Below are 24,327 nucleotides of genomic sequence, written 5' to 3' on the forward strand. Positions count from 1 at the left end.
ATCAATCTCTCTTGAGTAAAAGCTCAACAAGTTAGAAACACATGACCTTCCACTTCTGAATCCAAACTGACATTCAGCCAAAATATTCATCTCTTCCAGATATTTTATCCATCTGTCTTTCAGGATTCTCTCACACAATTTTGCGACCATGCTGGTTAGAGACACTGGTCTATAATTCAGGGGTTCTTCCCTGTTTCCTCCCTTGTAAATTGGTACCACATTTGCCCTCTTCCATTCTTTTGGCACTTTCCCCTCTTCCAGTGAGCATACAATTAAGCTGTGAATTTTATCCGCCAGTTGTTCTCTGCATTCCTTCAGTACCCAATTAGAAATTCCATCAGGTCCTGGGGCTTTCCTTGCATCTTGAGTTTCCAGTAATTTATACACTTCCTGCACCTCCACTTTTATATCTTTCATCACCGGAACATTTCTAATCACTCCCTCTCCTTCCACAAGCTCCTTTTCTTTAGTGAAAACTGACTGGAAACGTTTGTTCATTATTTCTGCTTGCATTGCCGCATCCTTAAAGACCTCTCCATCTACTTTCAGCTTGGTGATTCCTTCCTTTTGTTTCAGTTTGCCATTAACAAATCTATAAAACAGTTTGGGTTCATCCTTGCATTTGTCAATTATACCTTTTTCAAAATTCCTTTCTTCTTCCCTACGTATTCTTGTGTATTCGTTTCTTGTTCTTTTATATTCTTCCTTTGTTCTGTCGTTACCTCTCTTTCTCCAATTGTTCCACACCTTATCTCTCTCTTTTTTGGCTATCATACACCTTCTATTAAACCACTCCTTTTTCCTGTTTTCTTTCCCTCTTACTCTTGGTACAAATTTTTCCACTCCCAAATTATAGAGGTCTAGAAAGATATCCCACTTCCTCTGTATCTCTCTTGTTTCTCTGAATTTTCTCCAATCCGCATTTTCAAAAAAGTTTCTCAATCCTGTAAAATTTGCTTTGCCAAAGTTGTATCTTCCCTGTCTATGAAGCTCGTCTCTTGGCTCGACGTTTCCTATTAACATCTGGAACTCAGTGACCACGTGATCACTTTTTCCCAAAGGACAGAGATATTCCAATGATTCTATTACATCGGGTTCTTTGGTGAACAGTAAATCTAACCTTGCTGGTGTGTCCTCACCTCGAAACCGTGTCTCTTCTTTGACCCACTGCGTCATCACATTATTCATTATTATATTTAATAACATAGTGCCCCATAAATCCTCGCCGCCTCCCGAGTACCATTCCTCCCAGTTCACCTCTTTACAATTAAAGTCACCCACCAAAATTATATTATTGCTTTTCTCAATTATTTTTTTGCAAGTAGCTAGCCATATCTGACAACATCTCATGGTATTCGTCATCCTTCCATGCTCTCGTCTTTGGGGGAACATACACTACCGCCATATCTCTCTTAACATTCTCTCCAGTTTCTAATTTCATATATATCACTTCAGCCCTGCTTTCTCCCATTTCCACAGTATCTACATTTATGTTGTTCTTCACTGCTGTCATCACTCCTCCTCCCTTTTTTTCTTTTCTGTCTTTTCTCCACAGTTTGTATTTACCATCTCCCAAATGAACATCAATATCTTCTCTTAATTTGGTCTCTACAAAGCACATGACATCAGGTTCATGTTCTCTCAAGAAATCATTAATTTCGATCCTTGTCGATATGAAACCATCAACATTAGTATATATCACCTTCAAATTATTTTTGACAACACTTATTTCGAAATCATCAGTTCACCAATAAATGCTCAAGACTTATTTCTTTAGTTTACTTTTCCGTGTTTTATGAATAAAATAATAAATAATATTTAGCAAAATGAACTTACCATGTGCGTTTTGCACTACTGCAAGACCCTGCAGTCATGTGTGTTGTGTCTATGGGGTGTGTTTAAGAGGAAGTCTTGTTTTAAATGGAATTGTCTGTGTGTCCCTGAATACTAGTGGTATTGTACTGTATGTACCGCAGTGATATAACCTATGTGTAAGAGTAAACATCAGATGCCTGGGAAAAAAAAGTAATGTGGAACGTAAATTCCCCAAGCTTAGTGGCTAACTAGAATTGTATTGTACTGTATCAGTACTGTATTGTATTTTATGCGTAGTTTTCATCTTTTACTCATTGGAAAGTTTTTAAGGTACAGTACAGACTCAAGACGGATAGTAACACATTATCCAGCTCAGTGCTGGATGTTGAGCCGATGGAGGGGGGTACTATGCAATAACTGGCATTCTGCAATATCCGGTGTAGGGGTTGGCTGAATTACGCAGGATAATTGAGAGTTCACTGTAATAGAAACATTTCAGTGTGTGTTTGAGAGCATGTCAGTATGATGACATCTTTGTATGTTCGTTATTTCTCAAACCAGATTTTTTTTCTTTTTATTAATTTTTAATAGCTTAAGGGAAACTTCTTGCAGAGAAGTGATTAGAAACACAGTACAGGTACTGTACTGTAATGTCCATCAAAGGCAATTGTTTCTAACCACTTTGCAATGAGAGGTTTTTACTAAGCTAAATAAAATAATATTCTAGTAGAATGTAATGAAAGGTTTAGTGGTACTGAAGAGGCTAAGATTTCTATGGTTCTGAAAGTGTTACTAACATTGACAGAGAACGAGCAGGTGACGGGGTCGTTCAAGGTTCGGGGTGCATTCAACAAGACCCTAGACGTGTCAGAACAGCGTGTCTCTGTCTTCACTGCATCCACTGGCAACCATGGCCTTGCCTGTGTTAGTATCATCACCACTGTTGCATATTTGTTATAACTTGACATAGATCCCTAACTCCCTATAGCTTAGGTGATGGCCAGATGTAGTCAGATTGAAGGGTTGATTTGACTAGTAAGCAAGAATACTCACATGTACATCACAATTAAGGGGCATTTACATGCAGCCATTACATGGTACTTAAGTTATGGTAGTGGCTCAGGTCCTTCAGTTAAAAACAACTGATTGTTACTGTCCTATACCATCACCTTAAACTGTTGGGATCTGAGATTTTGTTTTCTCTTCACAGTTTTATTTAGCTTGTGATAGATGTTTTGAAATAGAGGGGTTAAATGCAATCTTAGTAAACTCCCTCATTACGAGTACAAGAGGCCTTTCCCAAGTTGAATAACACAGTCTGGTGGTAGCAAAAATAAACTGAACAATGTCATCCTGACTCAAGGTGCTCAACATTCAGAATTTTATTCTTGTGGAGTTAAGAAGCTTATTAACACCTCTACCACAGCAGTTTATTCTTTGTGGTACACTTTATTATTCTATATTTATCTGTTTATGGAGTTTTGATGATGATATAGAACACAATTAGCCACATGCAGAAATACAGTGGGTGGTGACGATCATCATCCACTCACTTGATGTAGTATTGCCTACTTCTTCCTTCACCTTTATCGTTCTTTTTCTGTGTCTGCCCTCCCCTCTTCTTATTTCTCCCATCTTTTCTGTCATTTTTTATTACTCTTCTTTCCTTTTCAGGTGGCTTTACATTGAGTGACAAGCCAGATGGTTTCTGTAAAACAGGAAACCATCTACAAAGCTGGGTGGTAACCATATAACCAACCATATGTGTTCCCATGTCAGCAAGTGGGTTGGCAGAGGGTTAGTGCCCCTCCCCTTAAAACAACTAACACAAAGTCAAATGTCCATCCCTTATGGGATTATGGTGTCTGGCTATAGATAGGTAGATAGAAATAGTGATAATAAAAAGATTCTTAGGACCCACCAAAACAGATGAGAATGAACTGTAGTAAACCAAAAAGTTATCTTTGGTTACAGACTTTGTGGAATAAGACCTGGGTGATGTTTTTTCAGTGTTTCAGTATGGCTTTTACTTCTAGGAGTTCCTGGCCTTTGAGACTGTTGCCATATTATTTTCATAATTGGTGTAAATCAAGCTTGGTCCTGGAGATGAGGAGACAGAAAATTACTCACATAATACCTTTGTGTTATAAGAGGTGATTACAGTAAATGGATGGGAGTTAGGGATTGGAAATCTCTCTGTATTGATGTAGGAAGGAGGATTATTCCTAGGACTTCCATTCTCCACATATTCATGACTCCACTGATGTTAAAGAACTGTGAGCTTAGTATCTTTACCCTTTCTACATGTTGGAAATTGGATAGAGATAATAAGTAATAGCAAATTAATATTATTGATTTTTTTTTTCCCTGCACATAATAAAGCACCTCACAATTACACCTCTCAATTACAATGCCCATTTTTGTTGGGTGTACAAAATTAGTTTAACTTGATACTCTAGAAGAAAGCATCTACTAATGAGCATTGTCCTTAATTATGAACTATAATAAATTCATCAGAACCTTGCAGTTGAAGTGTGCCTGAATTTCTGGTCATTCAGCTGATTGGCTGTCATTACAGAGAGAATTGGGGTAACTGAAAGTTTGTCATGTTTTCATTCCCAGCCTTACTGGGGGAGGCAGTGGCTCAATCAGTATAGAGGTGGCCTGCAGTCCTACCGGACCCGGGTTCAAATCTGTGCTGGGGCAGGGAACAGTTTAAGAATTTGAATTTCATAAAATCAGACTTTATTGATCTACCAGAATACCCACCGACATATTGTAAAAATACCCTCACCAATACCAATACACCAGTCCTGTATGAGACAGCCCTAGTATGTATTCAATATGGACAGTGGGTGTTAGCACCAAAGTGGTGATATGTAGAGGTGTATGGTATGCAGGAGCAGTGGTGGGCAGCGCAAACAAAGAAGGACCTTGCGCAAGCGCGATGTGCAATCCACAGTTCTTTTTTTTTCTTTTCTTTTTTTTTTAAACAGAACAGAGGAAGGAAAAACAAATGAATAAAAAAAATAATCCATACACCAGATTACTGGTGTCCTCTGTTCATAAAATATCTGTAACAGTTAGACTTGAACAGCTGTGGGTTAAAATTTGGAGGGAAACAACTCTGGGGAAGCTAGTTCAAGAGAGATGCAGTTCGGGGAATGAAAGAATTCTGATAGGCAGAAGTTTTGCAGTGTGGCTGAGTTACATTCCAGTCATGAGTGCTACCAGATGCCCGTGTAGCACGAGGGAAGGCATGGAGAGGTGGCACCATGGACGCAACTTCGTCTGAGCATTTGCCAAAAAAATATCTGTAAAATAATGCAAGGGAGGCAACATTCCTTCTTACTTGCAGGGGAGGTAGTTTATTTTTAATGGCAGGGTTGTTAATAATTCTTACAGCTTTGTTCTGAATTTTGTCAAGTTGTTTTAATGCAACCTCTCCACATCCATTCCACAAGGGTGAGCAATATTCAAGCTGAGAGTGCACATGACTCTTATAAATTATAGCTAACTGCTCATCAGCGAAGAAGTTACGGACTCTGTACAATAATCCAAGTTTCCTTGTGGCGGTTTTAGCAAGTGATCTAACATGAAAGGTCCAGCTGATGGCATTGATAAGTGAGACACCAAGAATTTCAATACTTTTGGAGATGGGAATAATAGTAGCACTGCAGGTAATATTAGTAAATTGTATATATTTAGTTTTACTAGCAATAAAAGAGACAAGGTTGTTTTGTCCCCATTCACTGATCGTAGATAGGTCTTGATTTATGGAGATGACTGTACTGAGTTGGGAGGTAGAGATATTAGACTTTGTAAATGGATGTCTGAGTGTGAATGAACTATGTAGTGTTGAGTCATCTGCGAATGAGTGGATGGGATTGTGGGTGACAGATAAGAGATAATTAATATGAACCAGGGATAGGGTTGGCGCCAGAACTGATCCCTGTGGCACGCCAGCGTTAATTGAGTGGAAATTGGAATATGCATCATTTACTTTTACTCTTATTTTCCTGTCACTAAGATATGAAGAAATCAAAGGAACAAAAGACGTTAGTCCATAGCAAGGGAGTTTGGACAGCAGGGAACGGTGCCATACTCTGTTGAAAGCTTTAGAAATATCAAGAGCTACTGCATGAGTTTCTCCATGTAGATCAATTGATTGATGGATGGTATGAGGTAGGAGATTGAGTATGTCAATGGTGGATCTTTCGTGGTGAAAACCATATTGTCTATCACTAATTACGTTGTTGGATTCAAGATGTTTAACAATGTGCTTGTTAATTAAAGTTTCAAATACCTTACCAAGAGAAGATGTGACAGCTATTGGTCTGTAATCAGAGGGGTTAGACGAACTTCCTTTCTTCGGAATTGGGTGAATATTGGCTTCTTTCCATGAATTTAGGAATAAAGAAATATGTATGCATAGTATGAATAATTTAGCTAGAACAGAGGCAAGTTCAGGGGAACACTTTTTCAAAACAATTGGCGGAATTCCATCTGGGCCTGGAGCTTTGTTGGTGGGTAAATTGTCTAGGATCAGTTTTACGTATCTTGTCTGTATTTTAAGTGGAGCAATTTTGGGAGAGTCAAGTTCTAGTACTGGGACATTCTGGCTGGTATCGTCTATGGTAGAGTTTCTGGCAAATGTACCGGCAAAGATATCTGCTTTCCCATATAGGTCATTTGTAATGTTGCCATCTGAAGGATTTAGTGGGGGAATGGAAGATGACTTGTTAAAGTTATTATTGAAAGAATTAAGAGTTGACCAGAATATTCTATTGTCATTAGGGTTGCTAAGTAGTTCTGATGCTTGCTTTTGAAGAAAGTTTGGTTTAGATAGATTTAATACAGCTTTTGCATGATTTTTAGCAAATTTTAAAAATTGGGAGAGTGTTTCAGATGTTTTTTATTTTAAGGAAGAGTTATATGCTAATGACTTTTGGGCTGTTGCTCTGGCACAGTTGCCATCAAACCATTTTGGAGAGTTCGATCTATAGTGAACTGTTGACTTGGTATGAATAAATCCATACCAGCTAGTATTAAGGTATGAATAAATCCATACCAGCTAGTATTAAGTCGCAAATGTGGGACTGGGTAGAATTGGGATCACTAGAGAAGAAAGACTGCCATGGAATGTCAGCAAGATAATTTCTAAATCCAACCCAGTTTGCCCTATCAAAGTGCCATGAGGTCACCCTGACAGGTTCAGAATGGGGAGGTGTGGGAGGGTTAATTAAAGAGGCTTTGATGAGATTGTGGTCAGAGGATCCAAGTGGTGATAGTACCTCTATCCTGTATTGATCTGGATTATTTGTCAAGAATAAATCCAAGAGATGGGCATTTTGGTCAGAATTATCAGGTATTCTGGTTGGTTGCATTACCAGCTGTGTGAGATTAAACGATTTTCGCACTCTAGGCCAACGTCGTCAGTCCTGGCAGAATGCAATAACCATTCAATGTTATGTATGTTAAAATCACCGAAAATGGTAATTTTGGTGCTAAAGGCAAGGTTAAGGTTATTCAACTGAGTGGATATGGGATCAGATACACTGGGTTCTGAAGAAGCATTGTGGGAGCGATAAACTACACAAATATATTTGGTAATATTTTGACAATTTAGTTTTTATAATGAGTAATCAAAACTGGATGAAATGAAGTTTAAAATAGTGTCAACTGCATATTGGGATTTGATATAAGAACAGGTGCCGCCCTTGTAATGGAAGTTTGTAAGGAGATGGTAACCGGGAAAACAAAATGGAGATATATCAGTAGTGGGTGAGATTTGTGGTTCTGTGAGGAAAAGGGCCAAAGGGGATATGGACTGAAGGAAAAAATTAACTGAGTTTAAATTTGTGGTAAGGCCATGGATGTTGGTGAAGAATAAGGCAGCACTTTCACTTCTTCACTGACGAGCATTCCCGGAAATAGCAACAGTTGCTGCCGGCACAGTCGCTTGATGGCGACCGGGAGGACCCTGTGCCGCCAGCCCTACCCTGCTGGTGGTGGCAATCTGAGGTACCACCTCATTTGATAGTAACATTGCAGCGGCCATTACTAAAGACAGTGAACAGAAGGTGTGATATGTTATGTGCATGTAATGTGGTGTAGACGGTTGAAGGTAGAGGTATTATGAGAGCATGCTGGCCTACTCTCTGTGTAAATGAATGCACTGAAAATGTTCAGCAAAGGGAAATGGTCAGGATCAAGTCCTGAGGGCTGGTGAAATGGGAGCTCCAGCTCTCCCTATCACCAGCTTGCCATCAACCTCGGGAGTACTGCCCTGTTTGACTGGTGGTACAGTCTGCTCCTCACTACCTTGCTCAAGCACAAGTGCGCAATCTGACAAATATTTAGCTTGCCTAATGTCGCAAAGTGCAAGCGCAAACCATTTGCTTATATTTGTGGGAATTACTGTAAAATATTGAGATATTTAAATAAAATACTGTATCATACTTTCTTACTTGCTTTTATTTATTATTATTTTCTATTATTCGTAATTTGCGCAAGTGCGCAATCCAATATTTAGCTTGCGCAGTGTCGCTAAGCGCAAGCACAAACCACTTGCATATATTTGTGGGAATAACTGTAAAATATTGAGATATTTAAATAAATTAGCATACTTACTTTTATTTATCATTATTCTGTCTATCTATCTATTGCCAGATGCCTTAATCCTGTAAAGGGTGGCCACTGGCCACAAACAGGCAACAAATCGCCTCCATGTCGCCCTGTCCCCCACCATTTCACTGCCCTGCTCCCAGCCCACACCCCTTTCTCTCATATACTTCTCCAGTCCATCCCTCCATCTCATCCTTGGCCTCCCCCTCCCTCTTCCCCCCTCCACCTCACACACATACACTCTCCTCGTTAGTCTTTCATTCTCCATCCTCTCCATATGACCAAACCACCTCAGTGTGTTTCTCCTAACACTTCCTATCACATCCACATCCACACCACAATGATCCCTCACTTCCTGACTTCTTAGTCTGTCTCTCCATGTAACTCCACAGGCTCATCTCAAATAACTCATTAATTTCCACAGCTCTCACTCTTCACTTCTGTCCCTCCAACAAGGTCAAAGCTTCACTTCCATACATTAGAGTTGGTATCACAATACTGTCATGTAGTAACTTTTTCACTCGTGGAAGCTCAGAGGAGTGAGCAGGCTGCGAAGCGGAGGGACAGGGAAATGTGATGTTGCCAGATTTACTTTTATCTGCATTTTCACAAGACGTTTTATTTAATAATTCAATATAGATATACAATAGCATGTGTGATTCCTTACAAAAATAATTAAAACATATAATTTAAATCAAATATCCACAGCCTAATAAATTATTAGGCTGTGGATGTTTGGTTTAAATAATGTTTTAATGATTTTTGTAAGGATAGGGGGGTTTTTCAAGAATACTCCCCCAGTATCCCTGCTTGTCGTAAAAGGCGACTAAAAGGGTTGGCGGAGGGTTAGTGCCCCTCCCCGGAAAACAACTAACTAAAAAGACAAACAATAAGCCTCGGACAAGGACTGACCAAAAGATGACGACCAAGGACCGGACAAAGGACATGGTTATCGGAACTTGGAATGTAAGGGGAGCGAATGATGAGATGAAAGAGAGAGAGATTGTCCAGGTGCTTGAGGGTGCGAAAGTTGATGTATGCGGAATAACTGAAACGAAATGGAGAGGTGAGAGTGTGAGAGAATGGGAGTATGGATGGGGTATATGTGCAGGAGTAGGTGAGAATGAGAGGGCAAAAGAAGGAGTATGTATAGTTGTGAGTAAAAGATGGAAGAAGAGCATAAGAGAGTATGGATCAGTTGGGTCAAGGATTGTGTGGGTAAGATTGAAAGTTGGAATACAAATGTGGGCGATTGTGTGTGTGTGTGTGTGTATGCGCAACGCAAGATCGTGCAAGCAGAGTGAGAGAAGAGTTCTGGACAAATGTGGAAGTGTGCATGAAAAGTTTGGAAGGAATGAGAGAGTGTTTTTGATCGGTGATATGAATGGTCTATCTATCTATCTATCTATTGCCAGACGCCTCAATCCCGTTTGGGGTGGCCACAAACAAATCACCTCCAAGTCGCCCTGTCCCCCGCCATTTCACTCCCCTGCTCCCAACTCACACCCCCCTCTCTCATATACCTCTCCACCCCATCTCTCCATCTCATCCTCGGCCTCCCCCTCCCTCTTTCCCCCTCCACCTCACTCACATACACTCTCTTCGTCAGTCTTTCACCCTGGAATGGTAAAGTAGGAAATGTGAAGGTGGATGGAATAGTTGATGAATGGGGTGTGCCTGCTGAGATAGATGAGAATGGGAGTGCATTAGTGGATATTTGTGCTGGGAGGGGTTTGGTGATAGCCAATACCCTCTTCAGGCACAAGATGATCCACAGGTATACATGGCGAATGATGAGAAGGGTGGGTGGTGAACTGAATGAAAGGAAGGCAATGATTGATTAGGTGTGTGTGGATGAAAGGATGCAAAAATGTGTAATGGATGCAAGAGCTTATAGAGGCTGGGGGAGTGGACTTTCTGACCACTACTTGGTGGTGGCCAGAATCAAGGTCCAATTAGGATGGAGAAATAGAAGAAGGGAGGGATGGGAAGAAGGAGTATTTGTAAGGAGAGTGGAAAGGTTACAAGAGGATGAGAAAAAGGCAGAGTATAAGAGAGAAGTGGAGGAATGATTGGGCAAATATGAATTGGAGCAGATGGGAGATGTGGAAGGTGTGTGCAGGATATTTACAGAAGAAATATGTGCAGCATGTGATGTGGTGTGTGGGACGAAGAGAAGACGGAGGGGTGTGCAAGCAACAGCGTGGTGGAGTGAAGAGGTAAGACAGGCTGTGGCACAAAAGAAGAAAGCATACAATGAATGGATGAGAAATAGGGGCGTGGAAGAAGTTGAGAGGCGGAAGAGAGAGTTATATGTAGAAAGAAAGAGAGAGGTGAAAAGATTTGTAAGAGAGAGTAAGAAGAGAGTGGATGAGGAATTTGGAAGGAACTTGAGTGTAAAGTGGATGGACTGTAAGAAAATGTTCTGGAAAGAGGTGAAAAGAGTAAGACAGGGTGGAAGTGAAGTTAGCAGGGGAGTGAAAGATATAAATGGTAGATTACTAGTGGAGAAGGGAGAAAAAGTGACCAGATGGAGAGAACACTTTAAGGAATTGTTGAGCATAGAGGATGGAAGTAATGCGAGTATAAGTGGCTGGGGAATGGCTGGGAGGAGGAGGGAGGTGAGAAGACAGGAAGAAGTCAGTAGGATAGAAGTTGTGGAAGCAATGAAGAAAGTTAAATTGGGGAAAGCCCCAGGAATTGATGGAGTGTGTGGTGAAATGCTGAAGTATGGGGGAGAGATAGTAGTAGAATGGATGTGGAAAATGTGTAGATTGGCCTGGGAGGAAGGTAGAGTCCCGGAGGATTGGAAGTCAGGTATAATTATTCCCTTGTACAAAGGAAAAGGGGAAAAAGAAGTGTGTGGTAATCATAGGGGCATCTGTCTTCTTAGTATAACAGGAAAAGTGTATGGTAGGATACTTATTGACAGAGTTAGAGAAAGAACAGAGGAATTAGTTGGAGAAGAACAGGAAGGCTTTAGGAAGGGAAGAGGTTGTGTAGATCAGATATTCATTCTTAGATCTTTAGTGGAAAAGTTTCTAGAGAAGGGAAAGAAGTTGTATGTGGCTTTCATGGATTTGGAGAAAGCATATGACAAGGTGGATAGACAAGGATTGTGGAAAGTATTAAGAATATATGGAGTAGATGGGAAGTTGTTGAATGCTGTGAAGAATATGTATGATGGTGCTAAGGCTGCAGTGCGTGTGGATGGTGAACTGAGTGAATTTTTCTCTTTGAAGGTTGGGTTAAAACAGGGATGTGTCATGTCTCATGGTTGTTCAATCTGTACATGGATGGGGTAATAAAAGAGGTACAAGGTAGGGTAGTGGATGTTGGAGTGGCCCTGGTGAGAGAGGATAGTTTTTGGAAACTCCCTGTACTGTTGTTTGCAGATGATACTGTATTGTTGAGTGAAGATGAAGGGGAGCTGCAAGGCTTAGTGGATGAGTTTGGGAGAGTGTGTAAGAAACGGAATCTAAAGGTGAATGTAGGGAAGAGTAAAGTGATGGTCTTTGAGGGAGGTGAAGTCAGTGAATGTACAGCGAGGTTGGATGGTGAGGAATTGGAAAATGTGAATACGTTTAAGTACTTGGGTAGTGTGATGAGTAAGGATGGAGGTTTGGAGGGTGAGGTGCTTGAAAGGGTACAGCAGGGAAGAAAGGTTGCTGGTTCCTTGAAAGCAGTGATAAGACACAGGGAAGTGAGCATGGAAGTGAGAAAGTTACTACATGACAGTATTGTGATACCAACTCTAACGTATGGAAGTGAAGCTTGGACGTTGCTGGAAGGACACAAGTTGAGTGAGAGCAGTGGAAATGAGTTATTTAAGAGGAGCCTGTGGAGTCATATGGAGAGAAGGCTGACAAATAAGAATATAAAGGAATGTTGTGGTGTGGATGTGGATGTGATAGGAAACGTTAGGAGGAATACACTGAGGTGATTTGGCCATGTGGAGAGGATGGAGGGTGAAAGACTGACGAAGAGAGTGTATGTGAGTGAGGTGGAGAGGGGAAGAGGGAGAGGGAGGCCGAGGATAAGATGGAGGGATGGGGTGGAGAGGTATATGAGAGAGGGGGGTGTGAGTTGGGAGCGGGACAGTGAAATGGCGGAGGACAGGGCAACGTGGAGGCGATTTGTTTGTGGCCACCCTGAACGGGATTGAGGCGTCTGGCGATAGATAGATAGAATTTATTATTATTTACTGATAATAATAATTTAAAAAATATTAAAATACATTATCTCTGTTGAAGCATTTTAAGAAATGCTACTACTCTCCATCCCTCCTGCCTCCCCCAAAACCCTCGTGACCCGCCCGAGCCTCCCCCAACCCTTGTCCAGACATACCGTATGGGAAGCTCCCAAGACCAGCTGTCTCTTGGATTGCATTGTGTGCAGCCCACAGGACAGGTGCCAAGGCAGGTGCGCAAGCGCAAATTTAATTGTTCTAGCTTCAACTAAATTTGCGCTTGCGCATCTGCCTTTTCATGTGCGCAAGCACAATATTGCGCATGGTCTCATGCGGTGCGCAATCGTTTCGTTTCGTTTCGTTTTTAAAGGCTCCAACATGCTTGCATGTGTCGGCCTTGGTCACCTAATGGCGGCTCTCCACGCTGCACGATCCATTGCAGCCTCCTTGTTCAGTCCCTTAACCCTAAGGTCACACTTAATGACCTCGTCCCATGTCTTTCTCGGTCTACCCCTCATAACCCCACCCCCAATATTAACACTTCTCACCTTCCTCACCCAATTATCATCCACCATCCTCTCCACATGTCCAAACCACCTCAATCTACCTCTCCTCATCACAACACCAATACACTCCAGTCCCATCCTACCTCTCAACTCTTCCATTGTAAACCCAGCCCCTCCAGGCCTTGGACGCAGGGACGCACTGCACATCCACCTAATCATTGTCATTTCTGTACGTCTGAGCCGGCGAATGTCTTCCTCCTTCACTGCCCAGGTCTCACTGCCATACAGCATTACACTCCTAACACATGCTGCATACAAAGACCCCTTAGCACGTAGGGAGAGCCCTCTCAATGTCAGGAGAGGCAAGAGCTCCCTGAACTTCTTCCAACCACTTCTCACCCTAGCCACAGAGCCAGCTCCAGCCCCACCTCCAGCACACAACATGTCTCCCAAATAACAAAACTCTTCCACACACTCAAGAGATTCACCAGCAAGTTCAATCCTTTCACGTCTGACGATCTCCACCTGCTCACCCCGGCACGCTGTACACATAAAATCAGCATTATCTTGCAGTCTACCTCTGATACCACTACATCTCTTATGCACCCATTTATCACACACACCGCACAAGATGGAATTACTTCCCACGCCCTTGTGGCAAACTGCACATGGCCACTCTCCCTCGTCTTTGACAGTACCGCCACCAACCCTAGATATCATCACTTTTGTTTTATCTGCATTTACCCTTAAACCCTTTTGCCCCATACCATCTCTCCACTTCCTAAATCTTTCCTCCGCCTCCCTTTCATTCTCTGCAATCAACACCAAATCATCAGCATACAACAACTCCCACGGGAGTCCGTTTCTAAAGTCACGTGAAAGGGCTTCAAGTACCATGATAAACAACATGGGACTCAAGACTGACCCCTGATGCACACCAACATTCACGGAAAACTCATCACTCAAATCTCCATTCACTCTCACCTGGGTGTGAGCACCCACATACATGGCCATAACCACCCTAACCAGCCACTCCTCCAAGCCAAGCTTTCTCATTGCCCACTTCACCACCTCTCTAGGGACTCTGTCAAAGGCCTTTTCCAAATCAACAAAAACAAAATAAAGATCCCTTCTCCTACCAATATATTTTTCCTGAAGCTGTCGAACAATGAATATGGCATCAGTGGTCCCCCTACCTGGCATAAACCCAAACTGCATCTCATCAATATTCACTCTTTCTCTAATCATACCTTCTAAAACTCTCTCCATTACCTTCATTATCTGATCTAAAAGCTTTATACCTCTATAATTTCCTCTTTCCAGGGCATCACCCTTCCCTTTATACACATTTACAATTACACTCTTCAGCCAATCATCTGGAACAACACACTCATAAATAATCCTATTTATCAGGTCAGTGACTAAACTCACCCCTATATCGCCTGAGGCCTTCAACATTTCGGCAGTCAACCCAGACACACCTGCTGCCTTCCCCACCCTCATCCTGCCTATTGCCTCACTCACAGTAGCAGTATCAATCAAAGGCCAAGGGCCAGACACTGGATCTGCTGGCTCCAAACCTTCCCTGTCCCAGTCAAACTCCTCGTTCAACCACCGGTTATAATGCTCTCTCCATGCATCTTTAATATCCTCACTGTTCACCACTACCCTTCCTTCATCATTCTTCACACACTGCTAACCTACGATATCCCGATTATCCCTCTTCACCTGACCTGCCACCCTAAATATATTTTTCCTTTCCCCATGATTTAGGTTATCAAGTAATTGTCTCTGTGACTCAGACTTTGCCCTGTATACCTCTCTCCTAGCCCTACGCTTGGCAGCCAAATATTCCTCTTTGCTACCACCCTTCTTCCATTCCCGGAAAAGCCTTTTTTTCTCCTTAATTGCAGCTTCTACACCCTCATCCCACCACCAAGTTACTTTATGTCTTGGTGGTCCTCTTGTCCAGCCGCATGTTACATCAGTAACTCTCAAGAAATTGTTCTTGAGGGCTCTGTACTGTTCATTAACGCCTCTGTCTACAGCTCCATGTTCAGCCACCACTCTCCTCAACTTGCTATAGAAGGCATCCCTCACTACTTGGTTTTTCAGCTTCCATATTTTCCTCCTAGGTACATAAGTCCTCTTTTTCATCACTTGTTCTTTAAGCACCATATCACAAATCAATAGTTTGTGCTGCTGCACACACTCCTCACTTCCTATAACTTTAACATCCCTCACTAACCTCCTATCGGCCCTCCTAACCAGAAAATAATCTATCTGACTGCTATTTCCCCCAGACTCATACGTAATTAACCTACTGTCTCTTTTCCTAAAATATGTGTTGCACACAATCATGTCCGTTGCCTCCCCAAACTCAAGTATCCTTTCCCCTTCTGCATTTCTTAGACCATATGCACATCCCCCATGCACTCCTTCATAACCTTGTGCTGTTTCACCTACATGACCATTTAAGTCCCCTCCCAAAATCACTATCTCATCATCCCGCATACCACCCACTACACGTATTAAATCATCCCAAAATCTATCTTTCTCTGATTCATCCAATCCTGCCTGTGGGGCATATGCCGATATAATCACAGCTATCTTTCTTCCCAACAGAATTTTCACTACCAATATCCTATCGCTTACTCTCAAAACATTCATAACATATTCCACCCATTTCTCCGCAACCATCACACCAACACCTCCATATCCGTCTGTCCCCCCCTGCCAAAACAACTTATAGCAACAGTCCTTCCCAACAATCTTTCTGGCTGATCCACCCCTGTACCGGACTTCCTGCAAACACGCCACATCCACCCACCTCCTACTGAATGCCTCAACGATTTCCCCTGCTCTTCCCCTCAAACTTCCCACATTCCATGAACCCACCCTCATCCCCATGGGTGATTTACTGTCCTCAGGCTTGCTTTGAAACCTTTTTTGTTTTGTCATCTTCAGTATTAATAAATGGGGACAGACACAGCACAGGTCCCACTCACTGCACAATCCCAGGTCCAGGCAATGGATCTGGGACCCCTAGCCCACCAGCTTACCAGTGGCTGTGGTAGTGGCCTCGGGGCACCCTGCCAGGACAGCTGCAGGGACACCCTCCAAGCGCGTCTTGGCACTGCAACTATCCCGCCATTATACACCCACTGATAGGGCAGCCTCCTGGGGCACTACTCCCAGGTTCGGGCCCCTCTCTATTGGGCGGAAGCGGCAGCCTGGGAACCTCAATGCCCTGTACCCTCTAGCACAGGCCCGAGCCCCATCTCGCCCTGAACCCATGATCTATGCCGGCGGAACCCCCGCCACGCCTCCCCCCAGAAGTCCGCCACTAGGTAGCGGGGGCAAAGTTTTCTGGCCGCATGCCCTTGCTGGCGCCAACCCCTGTAACGTAGTGGGATACGTTGTGTGAAATGTAAAGTGCATGTGGTGTAGTGCATAGATAGTTAGAGGAAATGTTTGGGAGAGTATGCTGGTCTACTCTCCATGTTACTGTCACACTGAAAAGGTCAGCAAAGGGGGATGGTTAGATAGCTAGTGAAACAGGAGCTCCAGCTCTCCCTATCACCAGCATTCCTATTCCCCTCGGGAGTACTACCCTGTTCGGCGCAAACGATATTTACCAGAGCACAACGGGGCGCAATTGTGCTTTGCGCAAGTGTTTGCGCACCTGCCCAGCAGTGTGCAGGAGGACTACTGGGCCTTGGGAGCAGGGTGTGATTGTTATGCCCAGAGTTGGACACATAAAAAAAAAAAAAAAAATGTTAGTGTCATCAAGAGGTGATTGTTATTTTTAATGATGACTCAAGATGGGAAAGAACTATGTAGCATGTGAAACACAGTAATGCAGTGAGTATCTGAGGGAGATTTTGACAGATTTCAGGTCTGCCATTTATAAGACTACCCATTCACAGTTTCCTGGGTCTGTGACATCATTATGCTGAGAGAAGATGCCAGAGTTTCCAGACCATTTACCAGTCATCATATTTCCCTGGTACAGGGCATTTATATGTATAATATATTCTGGCATATAATGTCAGGACCTGTTGCCTAGCCTCAGACTCCTATACTCTTCATGGGGCAAAGCTGAATAAGATGATGAATGAATGCATGATTATATTCTGGAATTAGCACAGAAAAAAAAAAAAAAGCCTAATTTATCCAGTCATTTCAGGCAGAAAGTCATAATTGATATGTGTTATGGTTCTTTAAATATCCATTTTGTGTGGCATTGCTGATTAGGAGAACAGGTAACTCATAGTTTATGTTAAAGTCAGTAGTAAGAGCATTAACCTTTGTCTTTTAACATTTACCAATTATATGTAGATTTGCTTTGGTTACTGAAATGGATGAAATTGAAGCAGGATTACTGGAGAATAAGCAAGAGAGGGAAAGAAGAAGAAGAATTCATTTGATACCCGTTACCTCGGCTCATACCCATGATATACAATAGAAAGAACAATATGAAAATGGTATTCGTAAATAATAAGGTGGTCAGATGTTTAAACAAAATTAATTGCCCTTAATACAATACGGAATAAAAGAACGATAGGCTATGAGAAGACATCACCATGAAAACTGTCAGTCATTAAAAAAAAATAAATAAATCAATCCTTTACTACTGTGTTTGCTTCCCTTGGTGAGCTTTTGAAGTCTGCTTGCAGCCAGTTAGTTTGCTGTTTACATATGGGTACAGAGAGGGCTAGATGATGATGGATGGTGATAACAGTACTCCCAGCCATTGATGCCATTTGATCAAAATGAAAGCTTGCTCTCAATTTATGACCTACACAATACCACTGGCATTGTACTATTGTGGTTGAAACATAGTTTGTGACATAAACAGTTCTACTGACATTGTACTATTGTTGATAAAACAACTGAATGTTAGGCTACTTTTCTATACAAACACCACAGTATATTATGCATAAAGATACCTAGGAAGTATCATGATTGATAAACAGTCAGGAAACTCTGGCATCTTCAGTTGGTATGATGATGTCACAGATTTGAGAAACTGTGCATGGGCTGGCTTGTCAGTGTTGGACTTTAAATTTGCCTGACTTTCTTTCTGATATGTTTTATTACTGTGTTTCACATAATACTTATTTCTTTCATAGCTTGGGTCATAATTTGAGATTAACACACACTTGTTGATATAACTTGTAGCAATCAAAACAACTGCAGAGGCCTCAACAATTGCTCAATTCAGTAACATGTACATTCTCAGTGACACCTCACAATACATCCTCATCCCACACCATGCAGACTGCACCCAGATGTCACATTCTGTTGGCAAGCTCTTCCACTCAACACCATTTGGCAAACAAAACTTAAACTCACTACAGTAAAACCTCAGTAAGTCGACCCTGCATGAGGCGGAATTTCCAGTAAGTCGAACCCTGACCGAGGTGTGACTTGGTGTTTATTCAAAGAGTTACATTATAGTTTCTTATATTCCAAGTGTTACACTTTAGTTTATTATATTCCAAGTGTTACATTTTAGTTTGATTGTAAAGTGCAGTAAATAAGTGCAGAATTTTATGTAAGTGACTGTTGCACCCTCCATCTGTGTAACCTCTTGCCTAGCTTAGCCTATGATATGCACTGAATTGTTTTTATTGTTTAGTTATTTTATAAATGCTTCTTTAATTTAACGTTAATAAACAAGTAAACATAATTTGTGACTCGTGGTGGGGTAATATACAGTAATCCCTCTAATATCCGGACGTCCAGTAACCGGACCCCCCCAGTCTCCAGACTTTTTGGGCCCGGGCCTTCAGAACCCCAAAAAGGCCCAAAAAATTTAAAAAAGCAAAAAACAAAAAAAATAAACAAACAAAAAAACTTTTGTGTTCAACCGAAATTTGAACTTGGCGCGGCACTGAGCAGCTGTGTTTACGTGCAGCCCCTTCTCTCCTCCCCTCCCCAGTTACCGCCTAACTACCATCCTGACTAGATGCTCATCACAGTGGATGCCGCACGTTCTCATTTTTTTGAATAAACAGTGAATAAACTGCAATACCTTGCCACTCGACCACGTGGGAATTCACAGTGTTGAGTAGTGTTAAGAAATTAGAATTCAGAGTGCAAAGGATTAAGTGCAGAGTGCAGACTGGTGGTAACAACTGGCATGGGCAAGTAAGAACAGAATGTGCAGTCATCAGAGAAATTACCAATATGCCGGGAATCGAACCCGGGACTCTCAGGTGAGAGCCAGGCAGCATACCACTACACCACGACCAGGTAAAAGTTAACTCATGTTGTCACAATCTTGTAACCAACGTCCCTCCGCCCCCACTGTGGGCATGAAGAGGATGAGTTAACCCCCTGGCACTCGGGCAAGTAGATGCTTTTAATCTATCCCAAACACTTACGGCAAGTCAGAATGAAGAGAGAACCTGTATTTTTTACACAGGAAACATCATCAGAGAAATTACCAATATGCCGGGAATCGAACCCGGGACTCTCAGGTGAGAGAGCCAGGCAGCATACCACTACACCACGACCAGGTAAAAGTTAACTAACGTTGTCACAATCTTGTAACCAACGTCCCTCCGCCCCCACTGTGGGCATGAAGAGGATGAGTTAACCCCCTGGCACTCGGGCAAGTAGATGCTTTTAATCTATCCCAAACACTTACGGCAAGTCAGAATGAAGAGAAAACCTGTATTGTTTACACAGGAAAAATCATCAGAGAAATTACCAATATGCCGGGAATTGAACCCGGGACTCTCAGGTGAGAGCCCACAGTGGGGGCTGAGGGACGTTGGTTACAAGATTGTGACAACGTGAGTTAGCTTTTACCTGGTCGTGGTGTAGTGGTATGTTGCCTGGCTCTCACCTGAGAGTCCCGGGTTCGATTCCCGGCATATTGGTAATTTCTCTGATGATTTTTCCTGTGTAAACAATACAGGTTCTCTCTTCATTCTGACTTGCCGTAAGTGTTTGGGATAGATTAAAAGCATCTACTTGCCCGAGTGCCAGGGGGTTAACTCATCCTCTTCATGCCCACAGTGGGGGCGGAGGGACGTTGGTTACAAGATTGTGACAACGTGAGTTAGCTTTTACCTGGTCGTGGTGTAGTGGTATGTTGCCTGGCTCTCACCTGAGAGTCCCGGGTTCGATTCCCGGCATATTGGTAATTTCTCTGATGATTTTTCCTGTGTAAACAATACAGGTTCTCTCTTCATTCTGACTTGCCGTAAGTGTTTGGGATAGATTAAAAGCATCTACTTGCCCGAGTGCCAGGGGGTTAACTCATCCTCTTCATGCCCACAGTGGGGGCGGAGGGACGTTGGTTACAAGATTGTGACAACGTGAGTTAGCTTTTACCTGGTCGTGGTGTAGTGGTATGTTGCCTGGCTCTCACCTGAGAGTCCCGGGTTCGATTCCCGGCATATTGGTAATTTCTCTGATGATTTTTCCTGTGTAAAAAATACAGGTTCTCTCTTCAGAATGTGCAGTGTTAAACAATTATAATTCACAGTGCAAAGGATTTAAGTGCAGCACAACACTGGATTATTGTACGTGCTTCAAGAGCATTTTCGCCACTGCCAGAGCCTTAGAGGAGGCGGGTTAATCTTCGTAATGGCCACGGACATGTTGTAAGTACCCTGTACACTGCTAAATAATTTCCATACTCACTTCTAATTCCTCATTCTCTGGTTCCTTTTCATTTATTTCATGCTTTCTGTCCCTTATTTGTGTGAATAGGATCATAAACAGGTGCTATGCATGTCTGGTAGGGAGTTATGTAGGTGGTTTTATGAGTTAGGCAGGATTAGAGCCTGTAAGTACCAGTCCAGGAGGCAGGGTCCCAGTATCCAGACAATCCCACTTCCCAGACATGCATTTGGCTGTATTACATCGGATGTTGGAGAGATTACTGTATATATATATATATATATATATATATATATATATATACACACAAGTTTTTTTTTCAATTATATCTGGTTAGTTGGAAATTTCATTAAGTCGAACTGCCCTAGAGCCCTATGTCCAGTACCTTCCCACAGGCAGCGTAAACGATTCGCCTAGTGAACAAGCAGGGGGTAATCAGGTTCACAAAACCATAATGAATGAGTTATACCCCAAGTGAACGAGATCAGGGGAACGAGTAGACCATAACCTCCATCTCCCATATTGAACACCCCCTCCTCCCCCCAGTAGAGCACCTCCATGACGTCTGCCACAAGTGGATGAAGACTCTGCACAAGAGCCCAGATCTGAGCAACCTGTTGAGCAGAATCCAATGGAGGATGAAAATTTGCCTATGTGGCAGTGGATATTCTGAGAGAAGAGGTCAAGGCAAATGTAACCAGCTACCTTAGGACACAGGAAGTGCTCAGTGGAGTAGAAACCACTTTTCATTATTACATTGAAAGGCACAATACGGAAGTCAACAGAAGAAAACAAACACTCATCACATGCTACCACCGAACTCAAGAACAACAAGAGCCAGTTGCCTCTATATCGTCTGCTACACTTCCTGGGGAAGACGATGATGATGTGATGTCAGTGGTGTCATCTTTGGCCCTTGAAGGTTTTATGGGAGAGGTGAATGAGGTAGAGACATGTGGGGAAGTGGTTCAGTCAAGTGATGAGGGCAAGACTGGTGACGGGAACGAGGGAGAGGAAGGTGATGTGGCGGGGTCACCCTAAGTATACCTCCCACCACCTGTATTCAAGCAATCAGGACTGCCATCTGCTTCATTTAAGGTAATTAACCGTGTGTTTGTTATATTTTATATATCTGTACTGTGTGTGTGTGTGAAATATGCCCTTTTAGTACATCTCTGTGGCCCAAATAGTGGACTTTGAGGAAGTGGTGCTACCCATATGTTACTTTTCCCATACGATAAGTTGTTCACAGTGAACGAATTCACAATAAACAAGCTTGTCTGCTGTCTTTGAGGGAGCGGTGCTACCCATATGCTACTTTTCCCATACGATAAGTTGTTCACAGTGAACGAATTCACAATAAATGAGCTTGTCTGCCATCCATAAACTCTTTCACAATGGGATCACTGTTTATTCGACTTATTAAGGGTTTACTGTACTGTACAGGTCATCCCCATCATTATCACTAGAGAAACACAGTTCAAACCTGAGCAGTCATGCCCCACATACAGTACACAACTGCAAGAATTCAGACTAGGCAGGATTCATTGAAAAACAGAACAACACTTCAGCACACTAAACAACACAGCCATCACCAACATAAACAAGCGCATTATAGAGTTAAGCATCATACTCAGCGCAGAGGAAAACCACATTCCACGAGGTAACAGTGATTTTACAACCGAACTTTACACTGGAGATTGCCCGCCTCACAAACAATGCAACAACTTACCCATCCCACATGCAGAAGATACCATCACAAGATTCCAAGAACTAAACAGTAAAAAAAAAAAGGAAAAACTGGAAGGTATTGCAACAACACTTATCACTCCACAGACCCCTCTGGGGTCTACAATATACTTAACAGTGTCAGTAAATCACAGTCATGTACTTTCAAGACCTACACCACCATCACCTCCAACACTCAACGTATACCTTCTTACAGAGAATAAGCAAACATACCCATAAACCACTACACATTGTAAGTCATATAACACCAACATTCGCTGAGTCAGAAAAACAACCCTCTCAACCTAGACAATCCTTTCCGCTCAGTCACAAAGGACTTCCCTTTACTCCAGAACAGAAATGTAACTTTATCAAGAAAAAGAAATCAACAAGCACGGCTGGATGACATCTGGAACGTACTGCACACCTGAAACACTTAGGACCACAAGGCATCCATGCCCCCACAAACATTAGCAACTACCCATATGTACACTAGCATTGCTAGTACAGTGGGCTTGCACAGTGCGCGAGCTCAGTGTGCGCTAATTGCATTGTGCATGAGTGACCAAAAATCATAATTAAAAACCTCGAATGCGCGAGTTACCTCACAGAACGCAAGGTAGAGGCAAGGAGTGGCTCAAAAACGCCATTTTCCATTAGTATGCGACCTGTCCCCACACACACACACAACGCATCCATCTTCATGTGTTGTCATGTTGATGTGCAGAAATTCCTGGGCATTCTACTGCGCAGCTTGGGGTACAAGGCGGCGGGCATGCCATTACTGACACGACTCGTGCTCAGTGCAGATCCACTCTCTGCAGCTAACCTGTCGTGTACAATATGTTGCTGTTTTTTCCTCCATCCTGGGTTGTATTGTACCTTCGCCACACCATGTCACCAACCCCAAGAGTTAAGAAACTTCTGACGCACGCAACCAAGTTAGAGATTATCAAGATGAAGGAGGAGGGACAAGGGAACACCGCTATCGGGAAAGCCCTGGGACTGGCTGAATCAACAGTGAGGACAGTGTGGAAGAACCGCGATGCCATCAGGGCTCTAGTGATGACGTATGGTGCATCTGACCTAGACGGCCCTTCCTGGGTGGGAAATCGTGCGATGATACTACTGGAACGGTATCTTGTCACCTTTATAATGAGGAAGGAGAAGGAGGTGTTCCACTGAATGGCAAATTTATTCGGAACCAAGCCCAGCTCTTTTACAAGGCAGCATCTCGCAAGTTAAATTTGGACAAACCTTTCAAGGCATCGGTAGGATGGCTACACTGTTTTTTGAAACGCAAGGAACTCCGTCACATCAAAGTGTCTGATGAACATGCCTCTGCCGACGAGCTGGCCGCGAGAGAGTATCCTGCTATATTTAGAGCGCTTCTTGAAGAAGGACAGTACACCAAGGACCAGATCTACAACGTCGTTATACTGCAAGGCCATGTCCAAATTGACTTACGTCGCTAAAAATCAGAAACAGGCCCCTGGTCGCAAATTCCAGAAGTGTGAGATGATGGTAATGTTTGCTGTAAACTTGTCTGGGAGCCACAAAATAAGGCCAGTTGTTGTACACACAGCTTCACACCCAAGGTGCTACAAAAACTCACGAACATAGACGCAAGTGGCTTGTCCTGGTACAAGTGTGCAAATGGTTGGATGACCGGGAACATTATGGCAGACTGTTTAACGAAGCACTGCATCTCTGATGCCAGGGCCAAGTGTCGGGAACTTGGCATTCCATCTAAGATGCTCTTTGTGCTGGACAGTGCACCAAGTCACCATCCATACCTAGAAGATCTGCACAAGGATTGTC

The 24,327-nt window shown here is 42.7% G+C and overlaps 1 protein-coding gene across 1 annotated transcript in view; it reads left to right on the forward strand.

Annotated features, from left to right (window-relative positions):
* Window positions 1-24,327, forward strand: part of LOC145392855 (L-threonine ammonia-lyase-like) — a 148,536-nt gene that overhangs the window by 37,103 nt on the left and 87,106 nt on the right. Inside the window, exon 2 of the mRNA XM_080267140.1 lies at window positions 2,621-2,739. Coding sequence (XP_080123266.1) covers window positions 2,621-2,739 — 119 coding nt within the window. The remainder of the gene's footprint in view (window positions 1-2,620; window positions 2,740-24,327) is intronic.

The sequence above is a fragment of the Coenobita brevimanus genome, chromosome 23, assembly GCF_032717465.1.
Source record: "Coenobita brevimanus isolate Jiangsu-jjx chromosome 23, ASM3271746v2, whole genome shotgun sequence".
NCBI lineage: Eukaryota > Metazoa > Arthropoda > Malacostraca > Decapoda > Coenobitidae > Coenobita > Coenobita brevimanus.